Source organism: Oryza sativa, chromosome 12 (genome assembly GCF_034140825.1).
Source record: "Oryza sativa Japonica Group chromosome 12, ASM3414082v1".
Taxonomy (NCBI): domain Eukaryota; kingdom Viridiplantae; phylum Streptophyta; class Magnoliopsida; order Poales; family Poaceae; genus Oryza; species Oryza sativa.
The window spans coordinates 13414361-13434448 of NC_089046.1; the positions used below are offsets into that span (position 1 = coordinate 13414361).

General features: G+C 51.0%; 1 protein-coding gene and 1 pseudogene across 1 annotated transcript; both read left to right on the plus strand.

Moving 5' to 3' along the window:
• The first annotated feature begins 258 nt into the window (after window positions 1-258).
• Window positions 259-746, plus strand: LOC107279653 (uncharacterized; annotated as a pseudogene).
• A 3675-nt stretch (window positions 747-4421) lies between these two features.
• LOC136354543 (uncharacterized) lies at window positions 4422-5999 on the plus strand. The gene is made up of 3 exons (XM_066306047.1): window positions 4422-4652; window positions 4797-5422; window positions 5609-5999. The coding sequence occupies exons 1-3, from the start codon at window positions 4422-4424 to the stop codon at window positions 5997-5999; spliced, it is 1248 nt and encodes a 415-aa protein (XP_066162144.1).
• Window positions 6000-20088: the final 14089 nt, after the last annotated feature.

Consider the following 20088-nt stretch of genomic DNA (forward strand, 5'->3'; position numbering starts at 1 on the left):
AGCCAATCCGCCGCCGCCACCTCACGCCGTTGACGTCATCCTGCAAAGCAAACCGACGTGGCCAGCCAATCACCGAACGAGGCCGGCGTCGTTTCTTCCTCCTGCCCGCCACCGTCGTTGTGGCCAAGTCGCCGACCGCCTTTGCAAGCGAAGTTCTCCACCGCCTCTCGCTGCCTATAAAAAGGACAACGAGGTTCCCTATTCCTCCCCATAAACCGAGCTCCTAGAGCTTGGTCTCCCTTTCTCTCCTCATGACCGGCCACCACTACCCACTGGCCGATCTCCTCCCCCGTAGCCTCTCTTCCAATTCCCTTGCGCCATCGGGCTTGCCTCGCCGAGGTGAACTCATTTTTCCAGTTTCTCCTCTCTTTCCCCATCCGAAACCAACCACCACAGCCACCTTCTTTTGTTGCCGGAGCTGTGCTCTTGTTGCCGCCGTTCCGGTCATCCTCCTCTCTCCCTCTGCCTTCCTCCACCCTCCCCGGGTGCGTGATGCTCCGGAACACGCTTAGACGCCGCCGTCGAGGCCGTTCAACCACCGGAGCACCGGCGCCCTACTCCCTCCCTCTCCTCTGTGCCCGGCTGGAAGGAGAAGAGAAGAAGAAGAACGGGAGGAAGAAGAAGAGACATATGACAAGTGGGCCCCCTGCACAGTAACCTTTTTCTTTTATTTGATTTTAATTCAATTTCAATCTTTAGACACCCATATCTTTCCAACCACAAATCCAATCCCAGTAAGACTTTAACCTAAATTCATATAATTTCAAACTCTTCGTTTTGATATCAAATTTCTTATTTTTAAAATTTTATTTAAAATTCTTTATTTAAAAAAAACCTTTCCTTATTTATTTATTTACTTTCTAATTTTAAATTATTTTAATTAACCTTTAAAAATTATTTTAAATTTATTTGATTTACTTTATATCCCTTTAATTTTAAATTTATCGTTTAAAAACTTTTTTAAAATTTAATTATCCTTTAATTTCTTTAAATGCCCTTTTCTTTATTTTAAAATACCATTTTAAATTTTATTTCTTTAATCTATTTTAAACTTATTTATTTATTTATTTATTTCAAATTTCTTGATAATTCTTTTTATTTTTAAAACCATCCCTTAGCCACCAAATAACCGCTGTTGGAACTTTACGCCTTCCATGGAGACGTTCGTGTGGTCTCAAACCCCGTCGTCAAATCGTTGGTCGCAAAACCCGGCATAACCTAATCCTAAGGTCGAAGTGTCGCTCCTCGCACCCCACGCCTCAACACGTATAGTTGTTGTAGGCTCACTACTCCCTCGACCTCCACAGCACGCCGCACACTAGTCCTTGAGCTATATGCGACCCTAGCCGCTCTGTCGTCACTCACGGCTGCAGAGTAACACTGTTCCGCTCCGCACAAATTTTCTCAACTCTCTAGTCACTGTGCTGCTTAATTGTAGCATCGATTAGACGAGCCGATATTTAGCCGTTATGCTACCAACCTTAGCATCGGCTAACCACTTCAAATATCTAACCGTCGTGCTACTCCATTCTAGCACCGGCTAGAAAACCAAATCCACCAAATAAATCCCACCTATCCAAAATTATCCTTTCTTCGTTTTTATTCAATTTCCAACCTATAGAAACCATCACCTCTCTTTTATTTTCAAATTAAAACTTATTTTGAACCCATTCCTTTTTCCTCTCGCCTCGCTCCAATTTTATTTATTCCTTGGCTTTATCGTTTCTTGTAGCAATTTGCTTATAGACTTTATTTGCTATCTTTTCGTATCCGTAAGTTAGACCATACAGCAAGTTCGACTATCGAATCCAAGGAACTGACATGGACCCAGATGGCTACGTTGAAGCCACGGGAAATCTTGAGGCGCAAGGTAAGACATAATTAAAATTTTGATCATATAGAAACCTTGATATAATCTTCATATTTAAATTTGATGCATGATTTTTGCTCTTTTAACATCTCGTGGATAGATGTTAAATGCTTTTAAGCATGATATTATTGAAAGATACATTCGAGATCATTTTATGTGGTTTATTATTCAAACCTCTTTACAAACTTAGGAATCTGGTTAAAATGGGTATTTATGAATTGAGATTGTGAATATTGTGTTTATGAATGTTGTTGAATTATGAAGATGGTGTGGGGAGTTTGGAAAGTTTTGGGTGGTTTAACCGGATTATAATTACCCCCTTATACCATGGAAATGACATAGTTGCGTCCATCCACACGATCAAGTAATTGAACTTAGCCTAGTACATTGTCCCACTATATGAAAGACTGTTGGTTGGCTCACTAGGAGCAGGATTGGGGTGAACGCATGCGTAAGGAGGTTGGGGGCATGGTTCATAACGGTGGAACCCGTGAAAGCAGCGACCAAGTAGCCTTGCTTAGGCCCAACAAGTGCCCGGCTACTAGGACGGATCAATATCCCACTCGTGCAGTAACTAGTAGTAAGTGGGACCTTCGAACGGCTCTATTGTTCTCAGCCCAGCTAGCAGTGGGCATCATGTGGGTAAAACTGGACAGTCTCAGCAGAGGTGAATTAAATCATTCGAATGTGCCGTACTCTCGGTTCTGGAGTTGTGTCATCAGGGTGATTCCTATTCCTGAAGTATAAGTAGTTTTAAAATTAAAATGTTGAGGATAAAGATGATTTATGGTTTTCATTACTCCTTTACTTTATTATTGTTTATTTATTCATATCTATTCACCTTTAATTATTTATAATATGTTTTGCCGAGTACATAAGTACTCACCCTTGCATAATTTGACATATAGCGGAAACGTGCTAACAAGGAGATCAGAAGGAAGCGAGATTCTACGGCAACGACAAGTTTGTCTAGGCTAGTCTACACTCGAGCTTTTGCCTGTGGAGTTCTTTGAATTCTTTGGACTTTATTAGCTGTAGTTTTAGTAGTTGAAGAGTTTAGGAGTTTAATAGTTTAGCACTTTGAATTTTCTTGTATTTCAAATAAGGATGTATTAGTTTGTATTTTTTCACCCTTTAACAGTTGTATAATTAGTCTATATAAACAAATTTGTGTAAACAATCGAAAGTTGTTCAGTATATCAATCTGTGTGTGATCGAAATCCTGGACGATCACGAGTGGATTTTCGGGGCACCAAGCCTAAATATGGTGTCCCCACAATAGCCACCCCCTTTTAGTATTGCCGAAATCTTGTTTTGACAGTTGGCGCGCCAGGTAGGGGTTGCGTCAAGTTTTTCGCCAATCAGTGCAATGGGTTCGGTCTCCGGCATCGACGACTTCGTCTTCCCTCCTGGGCAGGCGTTCCGGTTCGGCAGCCTTGACTTCATCACCAACGACTTCGGCAAGATCTCTCTCCTTGACTTGGATTTAAACCAGTCAGGGAGAGACCAGGTCTCAGCCCCGTTCGGTATTCCAAACTCGGCCAAGATCGAGTCGGCTTCCAACCACTCGGACGAGATCCCATCTACTCCAACACCACCAGATCGAGATGATGGGGCCTACCCGTCAATCCTGATGAAACTCCCCGACAATTTGGCTGCCGTCCTCACTACAAGGGCATCTCCTTCCTGAAGGACTAGGCAGAATTCAGCTTCAACACCGATCCTGCCTAGCTCCAGGGAAGTCGACGTCATACTCCAGCCACTCGGCACGGTTTCGACGGATCAACTGGAAGGCTACTTCAGCTCTCCTGGCGTCGACTCACGACCAACAGAGGTCGTGGAGTACGACGAATTTGGCTACCCCTACGACAATCGCGACCTCGACAACTTCGACGAAAGCTTTGAAGATAATTACACCCCTTTCTACTTCGGTGTCTTCATGGCCGACAACGAGACGGAAGAACAACACCAAGCCCGAGAAACAGAAGCACAACGCGTACAGCAGGAGGCCGAGCAACGCCGACTGGAAGAGGAGCGCCAAGCACAAGAGCAAGAACGGCTGCAGCGTGAGCAACAAGAACGCGAACGGGCTGCAATGGAGGCCGAGGACCGACGACAACGAGCCTTGGACGCAGGGCGATGAGCGCGAGATCTCATCGGGCAGCAAGACGTTGAGGGGACAGCGGTCTTCCGCACCCCTCAACAGAACGCTGTCGCGGCGATCACCCTCCTCGACACCCTCCTTAAGGAAGACGCACTCAATCAAGCTGATCACGTCGTCAACATCTTGAACCAGACCAAGACCATGATTGCCGCTTCAGTCCCGGTTAACTCCGGAAGTGTCCGCACGCCGACTGGCAGCCAGGTTCCCCATCTCCGATCTCAAGATTATCACCAGCCAACCCTCAGCATCGCCGGCGCAGGATCCAATCACAGGAGCAGGGGCCACGACGAGCGATCTGTTCACTCGCCTCCTGAGCGACACAGGGAGCGCCGAGTTGAATGGCCTCGCTCCCCACCTCGTCGTCGTCCCATCGATCTTCGCGATACGATGAACCAGCGCCGTGCAGCACGAGGCCATGCCCACCGCCATTCACCAGATCGCTACGACGACGACGTGGATGGAATAGCTGCCTTTACTAACGACCTGCGTCGAGTGGATTGGCCAGCCAGCTTCAAGCCGACTGGAATCGAGAAGGATGATGGCACCACTAATCCGGAGTCTTGGCTTACCGTCTACGGTCTCGCAATTCGCGCAGCAGGAGGAGACAGTAAGGCCATGGCAAACTACTTACCTGTGGCCCTAGCGGATTCTGCCCGGTCCTGGCTTCCTGGGTTACCCCGTGGCACGATCGGATCATGGGCGGAACTTCGCGACCACTTTATCGCCAACTTCCAGGGCACCTTTGAACGCCCCGGCACACAGTTTGATCTCTACAACCTCAGTCAGAAGTCTGGAGAATCCCTTCGAGATTACATCCGACGCTTCTCTGAACAACGTAATAAGATCTCCGACATTACCGACGACGTCATCATCGCCGCTTTCACCAAGGGGATTTGCCACGAAGATCTAGTCGGCAAGTTCGGGCGCAAGCCTCCCAAGACAGTCAAACAGATGTTTGAAAAAGCCAACAGGTATGCCAAAGCCGAAGACGCCATTATCGCATCCAAGCAGTCGGGTCCTACTTGGAAGCCAAAGAAAGATGCGCCGACTACGGGAGGGGGTGGAAGTAACAATCACAAGGACCACAAGCGTAAGCCCGAGGAACTTGTTGCGACTACCACACACTCCTCCCGACAACGTTCGCGCGTCAACACTTTTGACAAGATCATGAATTCCCAATGTCCGCATCATCCCAACTCCAATCATGCCGCCAAAGATTGCTTCGTCTACAAGCAGTTTGCAGAGCAATATGCCAAGAATGCACGGAAGACGTCTGATGGAGAACAAAGCACGTCGAAAAAGAAGAATGATGATGATGATGCCCCGACAGGTTTTCAAGATCATCGCAAGGAACTCAACCACATCTTTGGTGGCCCTCTGGCTTACGAGTCTAAAAGAAAGCAAAAGCTGACTGAACGGGAGATCAACGCTGTTCAACCCGATACGCCCTAATATCTTCGATGGTCGGAGACAACAATCAAGTTTGACCGCTCGGATCTCCCAGACCGAGTGGTCCACCCAGGGCGGTACCCCCTGGTACTAGACCCAGTGGTTCGCAACGTCAAGCTTCGCAGATCGCTCATCGATGGCGGCAGCGCACTCAATATCCTCTTCGCCAAGACCCTGGACGACATGCAGATCCCTCGCACCGAGTTGAAGCCGAGTAATGCGCCCTTCCATGGAGTCATCCCAGGGCTATCTGCAACACCACTCGGCCAGATCACTCTTCCGATCACCTTTGGTGCTCGGGAGAACTTCCGCACAGAGAACGTCTACTTCGAAGTTGCTGATTTCGAGACAGCGTATCACGCCATACTCGGACGCCCGGCGTTAGTCATGTTTATGGCCGTCCCACACTACACCTACATGATGATGAAGATGCCTAGCCCTCGAGGAGTCATATCCCTGCGGAGCGACATCAAACAAGCCGTCACATGCGACAAGGAAAGCTGCGAGATGGCCTAAACCCGCGAGATCGCGATCGCCCGAGAAGACATCCGACTGGCTGCAACCACGGCAAGCGAAGGAGAAGTGCCTACGACCAAGATCTCAAAGAGTGGAGAAAGTGAAGCCAAGACCAAGAAAATTCCCCTAGATCCTTCTGATCCTACTAAAACTGCTGTAATAGGCGCCAAGTTAGATTGTAAATAGGAAAGCGCGCTCACCGCCTTTCTTCAAAATAATAAAGATATATTTGCGTGGAAACCATCCGATATGCCTGGTATTCCTAGAGAGGTGATTGAGCACTCTTTGCATGTTAAGGAAGACGCTAAACCCATCAAACAACGACTCCACCGCTTTGCACAAGACAGGAAGGACGCGATCAAGGAGGAATTGACCAAGCTGTTAGCAGCGGGCTGTCACGACCGGAAATAACCCAACGGGCGTTCCTTACGTGCGTGCATTAATCCTTGTCCCAGGAGGCAAGGTACACCAAAAGTTGATACAATTCAGAGTTTAACAAGCGGAAGCGTAAATAGTTAATTTATTACATGGGAAGCGAAGGCCCAGCACACACAAAGACAAACGAGAAACAACGGAAGACTAGGGCGACGACCACAGGCACTTGACGGCAGGCACGAGCTAGACACCGAAGCCTTCATCCTCCAGGAACTCCTCTTCTGGGTTTGGGAAAAATTGAGCAAGACTGAGTACAACCACCGTACTCAACAAGACACACCCACAAGTGCAGAATAAATGCAAGGGAGTACAAAGGAGTTATACTATAAAGGGTTAGGGTTGCAGTAAACAGCATTTAAAGACATTAGTTGCTCAGGGCTATTTTGCAAACACGATTCTAGTACTATGCAATATTATTTATCAAGGCCGTGAACCCACACGAACCTGCCTTAACCCAAGGCCTACGATGATTCAGACCGAACTGGCAACCCGACCCTGGGTCCCAGCTCGTCCCAAGCCAACCCAGGCCAACCATTCCACATTTTAGTTGTTAAGCAGGTTTTAAGAATTAAAACACTAACTTGGGTACATTGCTCGGCTTGCCCATAACCGAGGGCGCGGCTATTCGAATAGATTATACTCTGATCAGAGGTGTACATCTTTACCCACAAGACACATCTTCCTCACGTGTAACCACGTGCCACATACCACCACGGTATACAGACGGAAGACGTGACATAGTTTCCAACCCATCCTAGCCATAGACAAGAGTACCGACCCAATCCCACCTACGGCCGGAACCCCCGGGACAGGCAGGCAGGACTGAGCCCCTAGCAGCAGGACACCGGCCCTGTGCCATGACATCTCGACTACCGGGCCGCAGCTCGTGTAGCCTTCATTTGCCCTGGAGATGTCCATCGACCCCCGACTTCTTCCATCTCCATCCGTGTACTTTTGTTTATAACTAGACTGAGCCACAAACTAAGTCTTACCCACTAGACATGTGGAAGTACGGTAGTGCTTTGCAACAGAGGCCCGAAGACCGGTCCTTATATGGCCGAGGTGCTACTATCAAAACCATGCACCCCAAGCCCAGCCTAAAACCATTTTTGGGGATTTTGAATAGAAGGAGCGGTGTGAAGCCAATTCCACAATAACCAAACCATTCCATAGTGTCCAGGTGATATGAATATTCCCAAAGTCTAGAGTTGTAAAACCGCCTAATGTTACCTAATTAAAAGCGAAGCATCTACCTAAAATCATACTAGTGATACCATGAGTAGAGTGTCCACTAGTTGGGGTTTTGTTTATTCTAGGGTGAACAAGGAAATAATAACAATAACAATAATAATAAGGTCATAACAAAGGTAAATAGGCATGGCTAAATAAAACAGTGATAACGCGGGAATTTAAATAAAGCGATAATGCAATAAGTTAAATCAACATAATTTTACAAACTGGGATTCAATATGTTCAAAGATGATGTGACTTGCCTTGCTCGCTTTCCCAAACGTCGGCTTCAACTTCCACGAAGAGCGGATCTTCCGAAGCTGCAGCGTCTACACGACCAATGGAAAAGAAACGGCTTTTACTCTACTAAACTCCATATAACAAGCAGAAACAAAGCACAAAAATGGGTTCTTGACTTCTTAAGGAGAAATTAGAGACTTGAACGGTCCAATTCCGAGTTCGAATGGCCATGTTATGGCCATTTGAAGTTTATATGCTCTTTAAATGGATATTTGCGAATTTCTTCATTTAAATTTTAATTTAAAATCGGATTTATTGCGTCAGCCGAGGGGAGGGGCGCACGGACAGGGTCCACGGGAGTGGGGCCCACGCGGCAGCCTCACGGTCCACGGTGGACCGGGTGCACGCGGCTTACGCCGGCCGGCGCCGTGGTTCCCACGTGTCAGCCGCACCCGAGGGCGCGGGCGGCTGACGGCCGGGCCCCACATGGCAGCCGCGGGGCGCGCCCGAAGGCGGCCACGCCGGCACAGCCGACGGGAGGCGGCGCACCCGCGCCCCGATGGTCGCTGCCGGCGACCACCGGCGCGGCGGAGCGGCGCCCGAGAGAGGGGAGGGAAGGGGGAAGTGAAACGGCGGTCCACGGCTCACCCCGGGTCGACGGCGACGACGGGAACGGCGACCGGAGCGGAGGAAGGCGGCGGCGCGGCTCGGGTCGACGAGGACGGCGGCGTTCCGGCGGTCGGCGGGCGAAACGGAGGGGTGGACGAGGTCGGCGAGGTTGCGGCGAACCCGAAGAAGGCGACGCCGAAACGGGAGAGGGTCCGGGGCGACGACGGCGGCGGACCGGAGCTCGGCGGCGACGGCGGAGAGAGAGAACGACGGCGCGAGCTCGATTCCGACGGGGAGAGAGAGCGGCGAGTGGCGGAAACGGTGGAGGGAGGCACGGGGAGCGTTTATATAGTGTTGGGAGGGGGAGAGAGCGGCCGGATGAGGGGGAATCGGCCGCGGAAGATCCGGCCGCCATTGATGCACCGGCGAAGTTAGGGGGAAACTTTCCGAACGAATCCGAGGGAGAGAGAGAGGGAAAAGTGGGGGGAAAGAGGGAGGGAATCACGGGGAATAATTTCCCCCTCTTTATTGCGCGCGGGGACGGCGGGAGGCGGCGGGATTCGCGGCGGCGGCGGCGCTAGGGCACGGGCGAGGCGGCGGGAGCGGCGGGAGGTAGGGGATGACGGGTGGGCCCCACCCGTCAGCGAGGGTGGCGGGGGGGCCCGCCCATCAGCGGCACGCGCGCGCGGGGAGGGGGCCGATTGGGCCGCGGGGGAGAGGAGAGAGAGGGAGGGAGGTGGGCCGAGCCGGCCCAAGAGGGAGAGGGGGAGGGAAAAGAAACTTTTTAGGGTTTTTCTTTTTATAAAACCTTTTTAACTTTGTTTATTTCTTCTTAATTATTATTTGTGCTCTGAAAATTCCACTAAAATTTATTTACGCATTTTAGGCTTTTAGGAAATATACAAAAATCCTCCAAGCCTTATTCGACTTTTAACTTTGCACATTTTAATTGTTGGAGGCTTTCACATGGATTTTACTTATTCTATGCACAATTTTGAGGATGTATTTTAGAGTCGTTTTGGGACGCGACAAACCTACCCCCCTTAAACGGAATCTCGACCCCGAGATTCGGAAGAACTGGCGAAGAGATCAGGATGGGCTGCCTTCAGCTCGTCTTCACGCTCCCAGGTAGCTTCCTCTTCGGCGTGGTTGCTCCACTGGACCTTGCAAAAACGGATTACCCGGTTCCTGGTCCTGCGCTCCATGGTGTCCAGGATTTTCACTGGCCTCTCCACGTAGGTCAAGTCTTCGCGAACTTCAATTTGCTTTGAGTCGGCCTGCTCGGATGGCACTCGAAGGCATTTCTTGAGTTGCGACACATGGAACACATCATGCACGTTGCCCAAGGAGGCGGGCAGCTCCAATTGGTAAGCGACTTCTCCGCGTCGGGCAACGATACGGAAAGGACCCACATACCGAGGTGCGAGCTTCCCTTTTGTCTGAAACCTGTGTACACCCCGCAATGGCGTGACCCGAAGGTATACAAAATCGTCCACTGCGAATTCCAGGTCACGGCGACGGTTATCTGCATAACTTTTCTGCCGGGACTGGGCCACCTTTAGATTATCCCGAATGGTTCTGACTTTAGCTTCAGCTTCTCTCAGTATATCAGTCCCGAACACTTGGCTTTCCCCAACTTGATCCCACAAGAGCGGTGTCCGGCATTTGCGCCCATACAACGCTTCATAAGGTGCCATTTGTATGCTGGCTTGATAGCTGTTATTGTAGGAGAACTCGGCATAGGGGAGACTCTTATCCCAGGTCTTCCCGAAATCCAGGACACATGCGCGAAGCATATCTTCTAGGATCTGATTTAGACGCTCGGTCTGCCCATCTGTCTGCGGGTGGTATGCGGTGCTGAAGTTTAATCGGGTACCCAGCTCTTCTTGGAGCTTCTTCCAAAAGTGAGAGGTGAATTGGCTTCCCCTATCAGATACGATTTTCTTGGGAACGCCATGGAGACTCACGATCCTAGCGAAGTAGAGCTCGGCTAGTTTGTTCCCTCCATAGGTGGTCTTCACAGGAATAAATCGAGCTACCTTGGTTAATCGATCCACCACTACCCATATGGAATCATATCCACCTTGGGTCTTTGGAAGTCCGGTGATGAAATCCATCCCAATTTCATCCCATTTCCATTCAGGTACTTGGAGAGGTTGGAGGAGTCCGGCCGGTCGTTGGTGCTCTGCCTTGACACGCTGGCACACATCACAAAGTGCCACGAACTCTGCAATTTCCCGCTTCATACTAACCCACCAGTATTTCTCCTTCAAGTCTAAGTACATCTTCGTACTGCCAGGGTGGATGGAATAAGGACTTTCGTGGGCTTCCTGAAGTATCAGCTGTTTAAGTTCTCTGTTATCTGGGACGCATACTCGATTTCCGTTCCATAGGGTTCCGTGTTCATCCTCTGTGAAACCAGCGGCTTTACCCTGTTTCATATTCTTGAGGAGTCCATGCATGTCCGGATCATTCTTCTGAGCCTCGCGGATTTGATCGAGCAAGGTAGGCTTGGCTTCCAACGCAGCCAAGAATCCACGACTAACTATGCTTAGGTTCAGGGCTGCCATCTGTTGACTAAGTTCGGGTGGGATGCCACGGACGTTAAGAGTGTTGCAATGGCTCTTTCGACTTAGAGCGTCGGCGACCACGTTGGCCTTACCAGGATGATAGTGAATTCCCACATCATGATCCTTGATGAGTTCTAACCATCTCCTTTGCCGAAGGTTCAGATCCGACTGGGTGAAGATGTATTTCAAACTCTTATGATCAGTATATATTTCACAGCGATTCCCAATGAGATAGTGCCGCCAGATTTTTAGAGCATGAACCACCGCAGCTAACTCCAAATCATGGGTAGGGTAGTTGCCTTCATGAGGCCGTAGCTGGCGTGAGGCATAGGCCACCACATGACCATCCTGCATGAGCACGCACCCCAATCCTTGGCGCGAAGCGTCACAATACACCATGAAATCCTTGCGAGTATCCGGCAAGATTAACACTGGCGAGGCAACCAGCTTTTCTTTGAGAGTTTTGAACGCCTTCTCGCATTGCGGGCTCCACACAAATTTCTCTTCTTTCTTCAACAACTGTGTCATGGGTCGAGCGATTTTGGAGAAGTTCTCGATGAACCTCCGGTAGTATCCTGCCAAACCTAAGAAACTGCGGACTTGAGTGACTGTCTTGGGTTGCTTCCAATCAGTGACGGCGGTCACTGTTTCGGGGTCCACAGCAACTCCTTTAGCAGATATCACGTGCCCTAAGAATTTGACTTCGGACAACCAGAACTCACACTTGCTAAGTTTGGCATACAATTGATGTTCCCGCAACTTTCCCAATACCAGACGGAGATGGTGCTGATGGTCTTCCTCGGATTGTGAGTATATCAGAATGTCATCAATGAAAACCACAACAAACTTATCCAAGTATTCCATGAACACTTTGTTCATTAAGTTCATGAAAAAGGCAGGTGCATTGGTTAAACCGAATGACATCACCGTGAATTCATACAGTCCGTATCGCGTGGTGAATGCGGTCTTCGGAATATCTTCTTCCCTAATGCGCAACTGGTGATATCCGGAACGAAGATCAATCTTGGAGAATACAGTGGCACCTTTAAGCTGATCGAACAGATCATCGATCCGGGGAAGAGGGTACTTGTTCTTGATGGTGACTTCATTGAGAGCTCTGTAGTCAACGCACATCCTCTTCGTCTTGTCTTTCTTCTCCACAAAAATCACAGGAGCACCCCAGGGGGAAGTACTCGGACGTATATACCCCTTTTCTTTCAACTCTTCCAACTGTTTCTTGACTTCGGCCAGTTCATTTGCTGCCATACGGTAGGGTCGCTTGTACAGAGGAGTGGTTCCTGGAGCAAGATCTATCCAGAACTCAATCTCTCGCTTGGGCGGCATACCGGGTAGTTCTTCCGGAAACACGTCTCCGAACTCTCTGACGATGGGGATTTCTGACAGTCCTATCTGATGGAGTTCTGAACTACTGACAGAGGTTGGGGGTGCAAAGAAAACAACCGGTTGTTCCGGCCCTCGGTACAGAGTGACAGTGCGTCTCGCGCAATCCACTACTCCTTGGAATTGAGCCAACCAATTCATCCCAAGGATCACATTCAAGTTCTTGGTGTCTAGCAGAATCAGATCCGAGGGAAAAGGAATCCCCTGAATTTCTATAGGGACGGCAGGGCTATAATACTTTGCTGTCATAACCCCTCCAGGGGTGGTGATGAGCAGAGGGTTCCTAAGCCTTTCTACCCCCAACTGATTTCTCCCCACGAATGGCACAGATATAAACGAGTGGGAAGCTCCAGAGTTGAACAAAATGGTAGCAGGGATGGAATGAATGAGGAACGTACCGACGATGACGTCTGGAGTTGTCAGCACGTCCTCGGCCGTCACATGGTTCACACGACCCCGAATGACATCCTTCCCACCGTTGTTGGAGCGGGGAGGCGCTTGGCCTTGCTGACGCCTCGGCTTTGGGCATTTATCCGCAAAGTGCCCGGGCTCGAAGCAGTTGAAGCACAGACGCTGCTGACCTTGAGCGTCCCTGCGGCCTTGACCAGGCTGCACGGCTGGCGTAGGAGGACGGGGCGCACGAGTCCCTTGTTGATTCTGCTGCTGCTGCGGCTGTGGGACGCGCACCACGAATTGAGGTCGAGGCGCGGAGCGAGGTTGCTGCTGCTGTTGTTGCTGCTGCGAGGAGGATCCCCCTGGATAGGGATTGGTGTAGCGGACCCTTTGGTTAGCACCCTGTTGATTGCGGAAATTCGCCAAGCGGCGCTTGTGCGACTCCAGTTCCTTGTGCTTGGCTTCCAAGCGGATGCTCTTGTCCACCAGACGTTGGAAATCCGGATAGTCCCCGGAGACTAGACGGACGGACAGCTCAGGGTCCATTCCTGCCAAGAACTTCTCTTGCTTCTCCTCATCTTCCCGCACATCCTCCGGGGCGTAACGGGCCAGGTTGTTGAACTCATGCAAATACTCCATCACGGAGCAGTTGCCTTGCTTCAACTCTCGGAATTCTCTTTTCTTAAGGGCCACGACTCCGGCGGGCACATGGGTTCTCTGGAAAGCGGCGGTGAAACGGGCCCAAGTAATAGGTTGCCCCTCTGGCTGCGTAGCCTGGAAATGGTCCCACCATAGAGATGCGGGCCCCTGCAGCTGGTGGGCGGCGAAGATGACTTTCTCCTCATCGCTGCACTGCACAGTGTCTAGCTTTTTCCCCACAGCATGCAACCAATCCAACGCATCCACGGGGTTGTTGGAGCTAGAGAAGGTAGGTGGGCGGATGCGGAGGAACTCGGCGAGTTTAGAGTGTTGTGGGGGTGGTGGTGGAGCATTATGTTGTGGCGGATTTTGGAGGTGGTGGAGGAAAGCAGTCATCATGTTGGCCTGCTGGGCGAGGATTTGGGTGAGAATGGCGTTGGTGTCTGGTGGTGGTGGTGGAGGCGGAGGAGGAGGTGGAGGTGGGTTCCCCTGGTGGTTGTTGTGGTTGCTGCCTTCAGGTTGGTTGCCATCACCGGTGGCAGCATTTCTCCTGGTCGTCACCATCTGAAAACCCCACACAGAACCAGCAAACAGAGAGAGCTAACAATTAAAGCTAACCACCCACGACTACCATAATTCTTGAATCTATTACTGCTATTAAATTGGTTCATTAAAGTTCAAGTTGCTTAGGCAAATAAAATAAAGACAGGCTCCGACACAGTTATGCCACACACCGGTATAACCATGCCCCACACAACTCCAACAAGAAGACAAACGAGAAAGAACACACGCGCAAGCCTACTAACTGCTCGTCTACCGCTGCGACGGGCCAGGACGGAAGGTGAGCAACAGCGCATCCTCCGTGCTACCAACGCTGGAGGCTTCCCCCTCCTGGGGAACCACGGGCGCGGGCTCGGCACGAGGGGTCTCGACGAAGCAAGTCCACGCCAGGGACTGACGAACGAGCTAGGGCCTGGAGGTGCTCTTGCGGGCGGTGATCTTCGGGCTGCGGCAGACGCGGCGACGCTTGGGGCGGCAGACCTCTCCCTGGGCGATCTTGAGCTGATGCAGCTGCGCCTCCACCGCGTCTAGGTCCTTCTTGAGCTGCAGGTTCTCTTGACGCAGCTCCAGGATCTTCATGTTGTTCTCGACCATCCCACGGCGCACCATCTGATGGAAGTCGATACGAGCCGCGTCGTATGCCTCCACCATGCGCGCCAGGTGCACGATGGTAGCATCATCCTCCGAGCTAGCATCCCGGAAGGTGGCGTAGTCGCGGGCTCCACCGCGGCGAGGGTGGTAGCGGTAGGGCGAGTGCTGCAACTCGTCCGGGTAGCGCTGGTGAAGAGTGCCGATGGCGAGGAGAGCGGCGCTCTGGCAAGCGGCGGGGAAAGAATCTCCACCCGCGGTGACTGCCAGCGAAGTCCGCTCGGGAGAGCCAACGAGGATCACTGCAGTGACCTCCCAAGCAGCGTGGGGCTCTGCATCGTCACCCTCCTGCTCCGGAAGCGGCCTGCCCTGGTAGTCCACTCCATGTGGATACCCCAGGACAACGCACATGCCCCGCAGCTCCAAGACGAAACCAGTCATGTCCAAACCACGACGGGTGACGCTGCCGGCCATCTACAAACAAAAACAAAAAGAAAAGCAACATTTAAAAAAAAATCAGATTTTGGCGATAAATGAAGCAGCAAGACAGAGAAAGACTAAAGGGTTTTCACAAATAACAGAGGATTTTTATTTCGAAAATACTGCTAAGGCTTGGGATCTACGGCTCGTCCTAGGGTCAAGGGGGCTCTGATACCAACTTGTCACGACCGGAAATAACCCAACGGGCGTTCCTTACGTGCGTGCATTAATCCTTGTCCCAGGAGGCAAGGTACACCAAAAGTTGATACAATTCAGAGTTTAACAAGCGGAAGCGTAAATAGTTAATTTATTACATGGGCAGCGAAGGCCCAGCACACACAAAGACAAACGAGAAACAGCGGAAGACTAGGGCGACGACCACAGGCACTTGACGGCAGGCACGAGCTAGACACCGAAGCCTTCATCCTCCAGGAACTCCTCTTCTGGGTTTGGGAAAAATTGAGCAAGACTGAGTACAACCACCGTACTCAACAAGACACACCCACAAGTGCAGAATAAATGCAAGGGAGTACAAAGGAGTTATACTATAAAGGGTTAGGGTTGCAGTAAACAGCATTTAAAGACATTAGTTGCTCAGGGCTATTTTGCAAACACGATTCTAGTACTATGCAATATTATTTATCAAGGCCGTGAACCCACACGAACCTGCCTTAACCCAAGGCCTACGATGATTCAGACCGAACTGGCAACCCGACCCTGGGTCCCAGCTCGTCCCAAGCCAACCCAGGCCAACCATTCCACATTTTAGTTGTTAAGCAGGTTTTAAGAATTAAAACACTAACTTGGGTACATTGCTCGGCTTGCCCATAACCGAGGGCGCGGCTATTCGAATAGATTATACTCTGATCAGAGGTGTACATCTTTACCCACAAGACACATCTTCCTCACGTGTAACCACGTGCCACATACCACCACGGTATACAGACGGAAGACGTGACATAGTTTCCAACCCATCCTAGCCATAGACAAGAGTACCGACCCAATCCCACCTACGGCCAGAACCCCCGGGACAGGCAGGCAGGACTGAGCCCCTAGCAGCAGGACACCGGCCCTGTGCCATGACATCTCGACTACCGGGCCGCAGCTCGTGTAGCCTTCATTTGCCCTGGAGATGTCCATCGACCCCCGACTTCTTCCATCTCCATCCGTGTACTTTTGTTTATAACTAGACTGAGCCACAAACTAAGCCTTACCCACTAGACATGTGGAAGTACGGTAGTGCTTTGCAACAGAGGCCCGAAGACCGGTCCTTATATGGCCGAGGTGCTACTATCAAAACCATGCACCCCGAGCCCAGCCTAAAACCATTTTTGGGGATTTTGAATAGAAGGAGCGGTGTGAAGCCAATTCCACAATAACCAAACCATTCCATAGTGTCCAGGTGATATGAATATTCCCAAAGTCTAGAGTTGTAAAACCGCCTAATGTTACCTAATTAAAAGCGAAGCATCTACCTAAAATCATACTAGTGATAGCATGAGTAGAGTGTCCACTAGTTGGGGTTTTGTTTATTCTAGGGTGAACAAGGAAATAATAACAATAACAATAATAATAAGGTCATAACAAAGGTAAATAGGCATGGCTAAATAAAACAGTGATAACGCGGGAATTTAAATAAAGCGATAATGCAATAAGTTAAATCAACATAATTTTACAAACTGGGATTCAATATGTTCAAAGATGATGTGACTTGCCTTGCTCGCTTTCCCAAACGTCGGCTTCAACTTCCACGAAGAGCGGATCTTCCGAAGCTGCAGCGTCTACACGACCAACGGAAAAGAAATGGCTTTTACTCTACTAAACTCCATATAACAAGCAGAAACAAAGCACAAAAATGGGTTCTTGACTTCTTAAGGAGAAATTAGAGACTTGAACGGTCCAATTCCGAGTTCGAATGGCCAAGTTATGGCCATTTGAAGTTTATATGCTCTTTAAATGGATATTTGCGAATTTCTTCATTTAAATTTTAATTTAAAATCGGATTTATTGCGTCAGCCGAGGGGAGGGGCGCGCGGACCGGGTCCACGGGAGTGGGGCCCACGCGGCAGCCTCACGGTCCACGGTGGACCGAGTGCATGCGGCTTACGCCGGCCGGCGCCGTGGGTCCCACGCGTCAGCCGCACCCGAGGGCGCTGGCGGCTGACGGCCGGGCCCCACATGGCAGCCGCGGGGCGCGCCCGAAGGCGGCCACGCCGGCACAGCCGACGAGAGGCGGCGCACCCGCGCTCCGATGGTCGCCGCCGGCGACCACCGGCGCGGCGGAGCGGCGCCCGAGAGAGGGGAGGGAAGGGGGAAGTGAAACGGCGGTCCACGGCTCACCCCGGGTCGACGGCGACGACGGGAACGGCGACTGGAGCGGAGGAAGGCGGCGGCGCAGCTCGGGTCGACGAGGACGACGGCGTTCCGGCGGTCGGCGGGCGAAACGGAGGGGTGGACGAGGTCGGCGAGGTTGCGGCGAACCCGAAGAAGGCGACGCCGAAACGGGAGAGGGTCCGGGGCGACGACGGCGGCGGACCGGAGCTCGGCGGCGACGGCGGAGAGAGAGAACGACGGCGCGAGCTCGATTCCGACAGGGAGAGAGAGCGGCGAGTGGCGGAAACGGTGAAGGGAGGCACGGGGAGCGTTTATATAGTGTTGGGAGGGGGAGAGAGCGGCCGGATGAGGGGGAATCGGCCGCGGAAGATCCGGCCGCCATTGATGCGCCGGCGAAGTTAGGGGGAAACTTTCCGAACGAATCCGAGGGAGAGAGAGAGGGAAAAGTGGGGGGAAAGAGGGAGGGAATCACGGGGAATAATTTCCCCCTCTTTATTGCGCGCGGGGACGGCGGGAGGCGGCGGGATTCGCGGCGGCGGCGGCGCTAGGGCACGGGCGAGGCGGCGGGAGCGGCGGGAGGTAGGGGATGACGGGTGGGCCCCACCCGTCAGCGAGGGTGGCGGGCGGGCCTGCCCGTCAGCGGCACGCGCGCGCGGGGAGGGGGCCGATTGGGCCACGGGGGAGAGGAGAGAGAGGGAGGGAGGTGGGCCGAGCCGGCCCAAGAGGGAGAGGGGGAGGGAAAAGAAACTTTTTAGGGTTTTTCTTTTTATAAAACCTTTTTAACTTTGTTTATTTCTTCTTAATTATTATTTGTGCTCTGAAAATTCCACTAAAAATTTATTTACGCATTTTAGGCTTTTAGGAAATATACAAAAATCCTCCAAGCCTTATTCGACTTTTAACTTTGCACATTTTAATTGTTGGAGGCTTTCACATGGATTTTACTTATTCTATGCACAATTTTGAGGATGTATTTTAGAGTCGTTTTGGGACGCGACACGGGCTTCATCAAAGAAGTCCTTCATCCCGACTGGCTGGCTAACCCAGTCCTAGTTCGGAAGAAGACCGGCAATGGCGCATGTGTGTCGATTACACCGACATCAACAAGTCTTGCCCCAATGATCCTTTCGGGTTGCCTCGCATTGACCAGGTAGTCGACTCGACCGCCTGCTGCGAGCTGCTCAGTTTTTTGGATTGCTACTCGGGATATCAGATCCGATTGAAGGAATCCGACTGCTTGAAGACTTTGTTCATCACGCCCTTTGGGGCCTACTGCTACATCACCATGCCTTTCGGATTAAAGGACGCGGGAGCAAATTATCAACGCATGATACAGAGATGTTTCTCAACTCAAATCGGTCGCAACGTTGAAGCCTATGTGGATGATGTAGTCATCAAGACCAAGCAAAAGGATGATTTGATCACGGACCTGGAAGAAACCTTTGCGAGCATCCGCGCTTTCAGGATGAAACTAAACCCTGAAAAATGCACCTTCGGAGTACCGTCAGGGAAGCTGCTTGGATTTATGGTGTCTCATAGAAGCATACAGGCCAACCCGGAGAAAGTCAACGCCATCCTCAACATGAAACCGCCGAGTTCCCAGAAAGATGTTCAAAAGCTGACTGGATGCATGGCGGCGCTCAGCCGGTTCGTTTCGCTACTCGGCGAGTGGGGGATGCCCTTCTTCAAGCTTTTAAAGAAAACAGACAATTTCTAGTGGGGACTCGAATCACAAAAAGCCTTTGAAGACTTCAAGAAACTTTTCACTACTCCACCAGTTCTGGCCTCACCACACTCGCAAGAGCCGCTATTATTGTACGTATCGGCGACTTCTCAGGTTGTGAGCACGGTCCTGGTTGTCGAGCGTGAAGAAGAAGGCCACGTTCAGAAAGTCCAGCGACCAATCTACTTCATTAGCGAGGTTTTGGCCGACTCCAAGATGAGATATCCCCAAGTTCAGAAGCTGTTATATGGTGTTCTAATTACCGTCAGGAAATTATCTCACTACTTCCAAGGTCACTCGGTCACGGTGGTTACATCGTTTCCACTCGGCAATATACTCCATAATCGTGAAGCAAACGGGTGGATCGCAAAATGGGCCTTAGAGCTGATGTCCTTGGACATATCGTTCAAGCCACGAACTTCGATCAAGTCCCAAGCTTTAGCCGACTTCGTCGCCGAGTGGACCGAGTGCCAAGAGGACACGCCCGAGGAGAAGATGGAGTATTGGACTATGCATTTTAACGGGTCAAAGAGATTTTCAAGCACTAGGGCCGGGGTTGTTTTAATTTCCCTGACTGGAGAGAGACTGAGCTACGTGTTATGGATACGTTTCTCTGCAACTCACAACATGGCAGAATACGAGGCGCTCCTTCACGGACTACGGATCACAATCTCTTTGGGAATCAGGCGTTTGATAGTTTGCGGAGATTCACAGTTAGTTGTTAACCAAGTTATGAAAGAGTGGTCCTGCCTTGACGACAATATGATCGCTTATCGACAAGAGGTACGCAAGTTGGAGCATAAGTTCGATGGAATCGATCTCACCCATGTTCTTCGGCACAATGACGAAGCAGCCGACAGACTAGCAAATTTTGGATCCAAACGCG

Bases quoted from the DNA above. Each gene is read 5' to 3' on its own strand.
- LOC136354543 (XM_066306047.1), top strand. From the start codon at position 4,422: ATGAACCAGCGCCGTGCAGCACGAGGCCATGCCCACCGCCATTCACCA. The intron at 4,653-4,796 runs GCAAACTACTTA...CCCGGCACACAG, and splicing joins GAGGAGACAGTAAGGCCATG to TTTGATCTCTACAACCTCAG. The intron at 5,423-5,608 runs GTCTAAAAGAAA...CAAGCTTCGCAG, and splicing joins GGTGGCCCTCTGGCTTACGA to ATCGCTCATCGATGGCGGCA.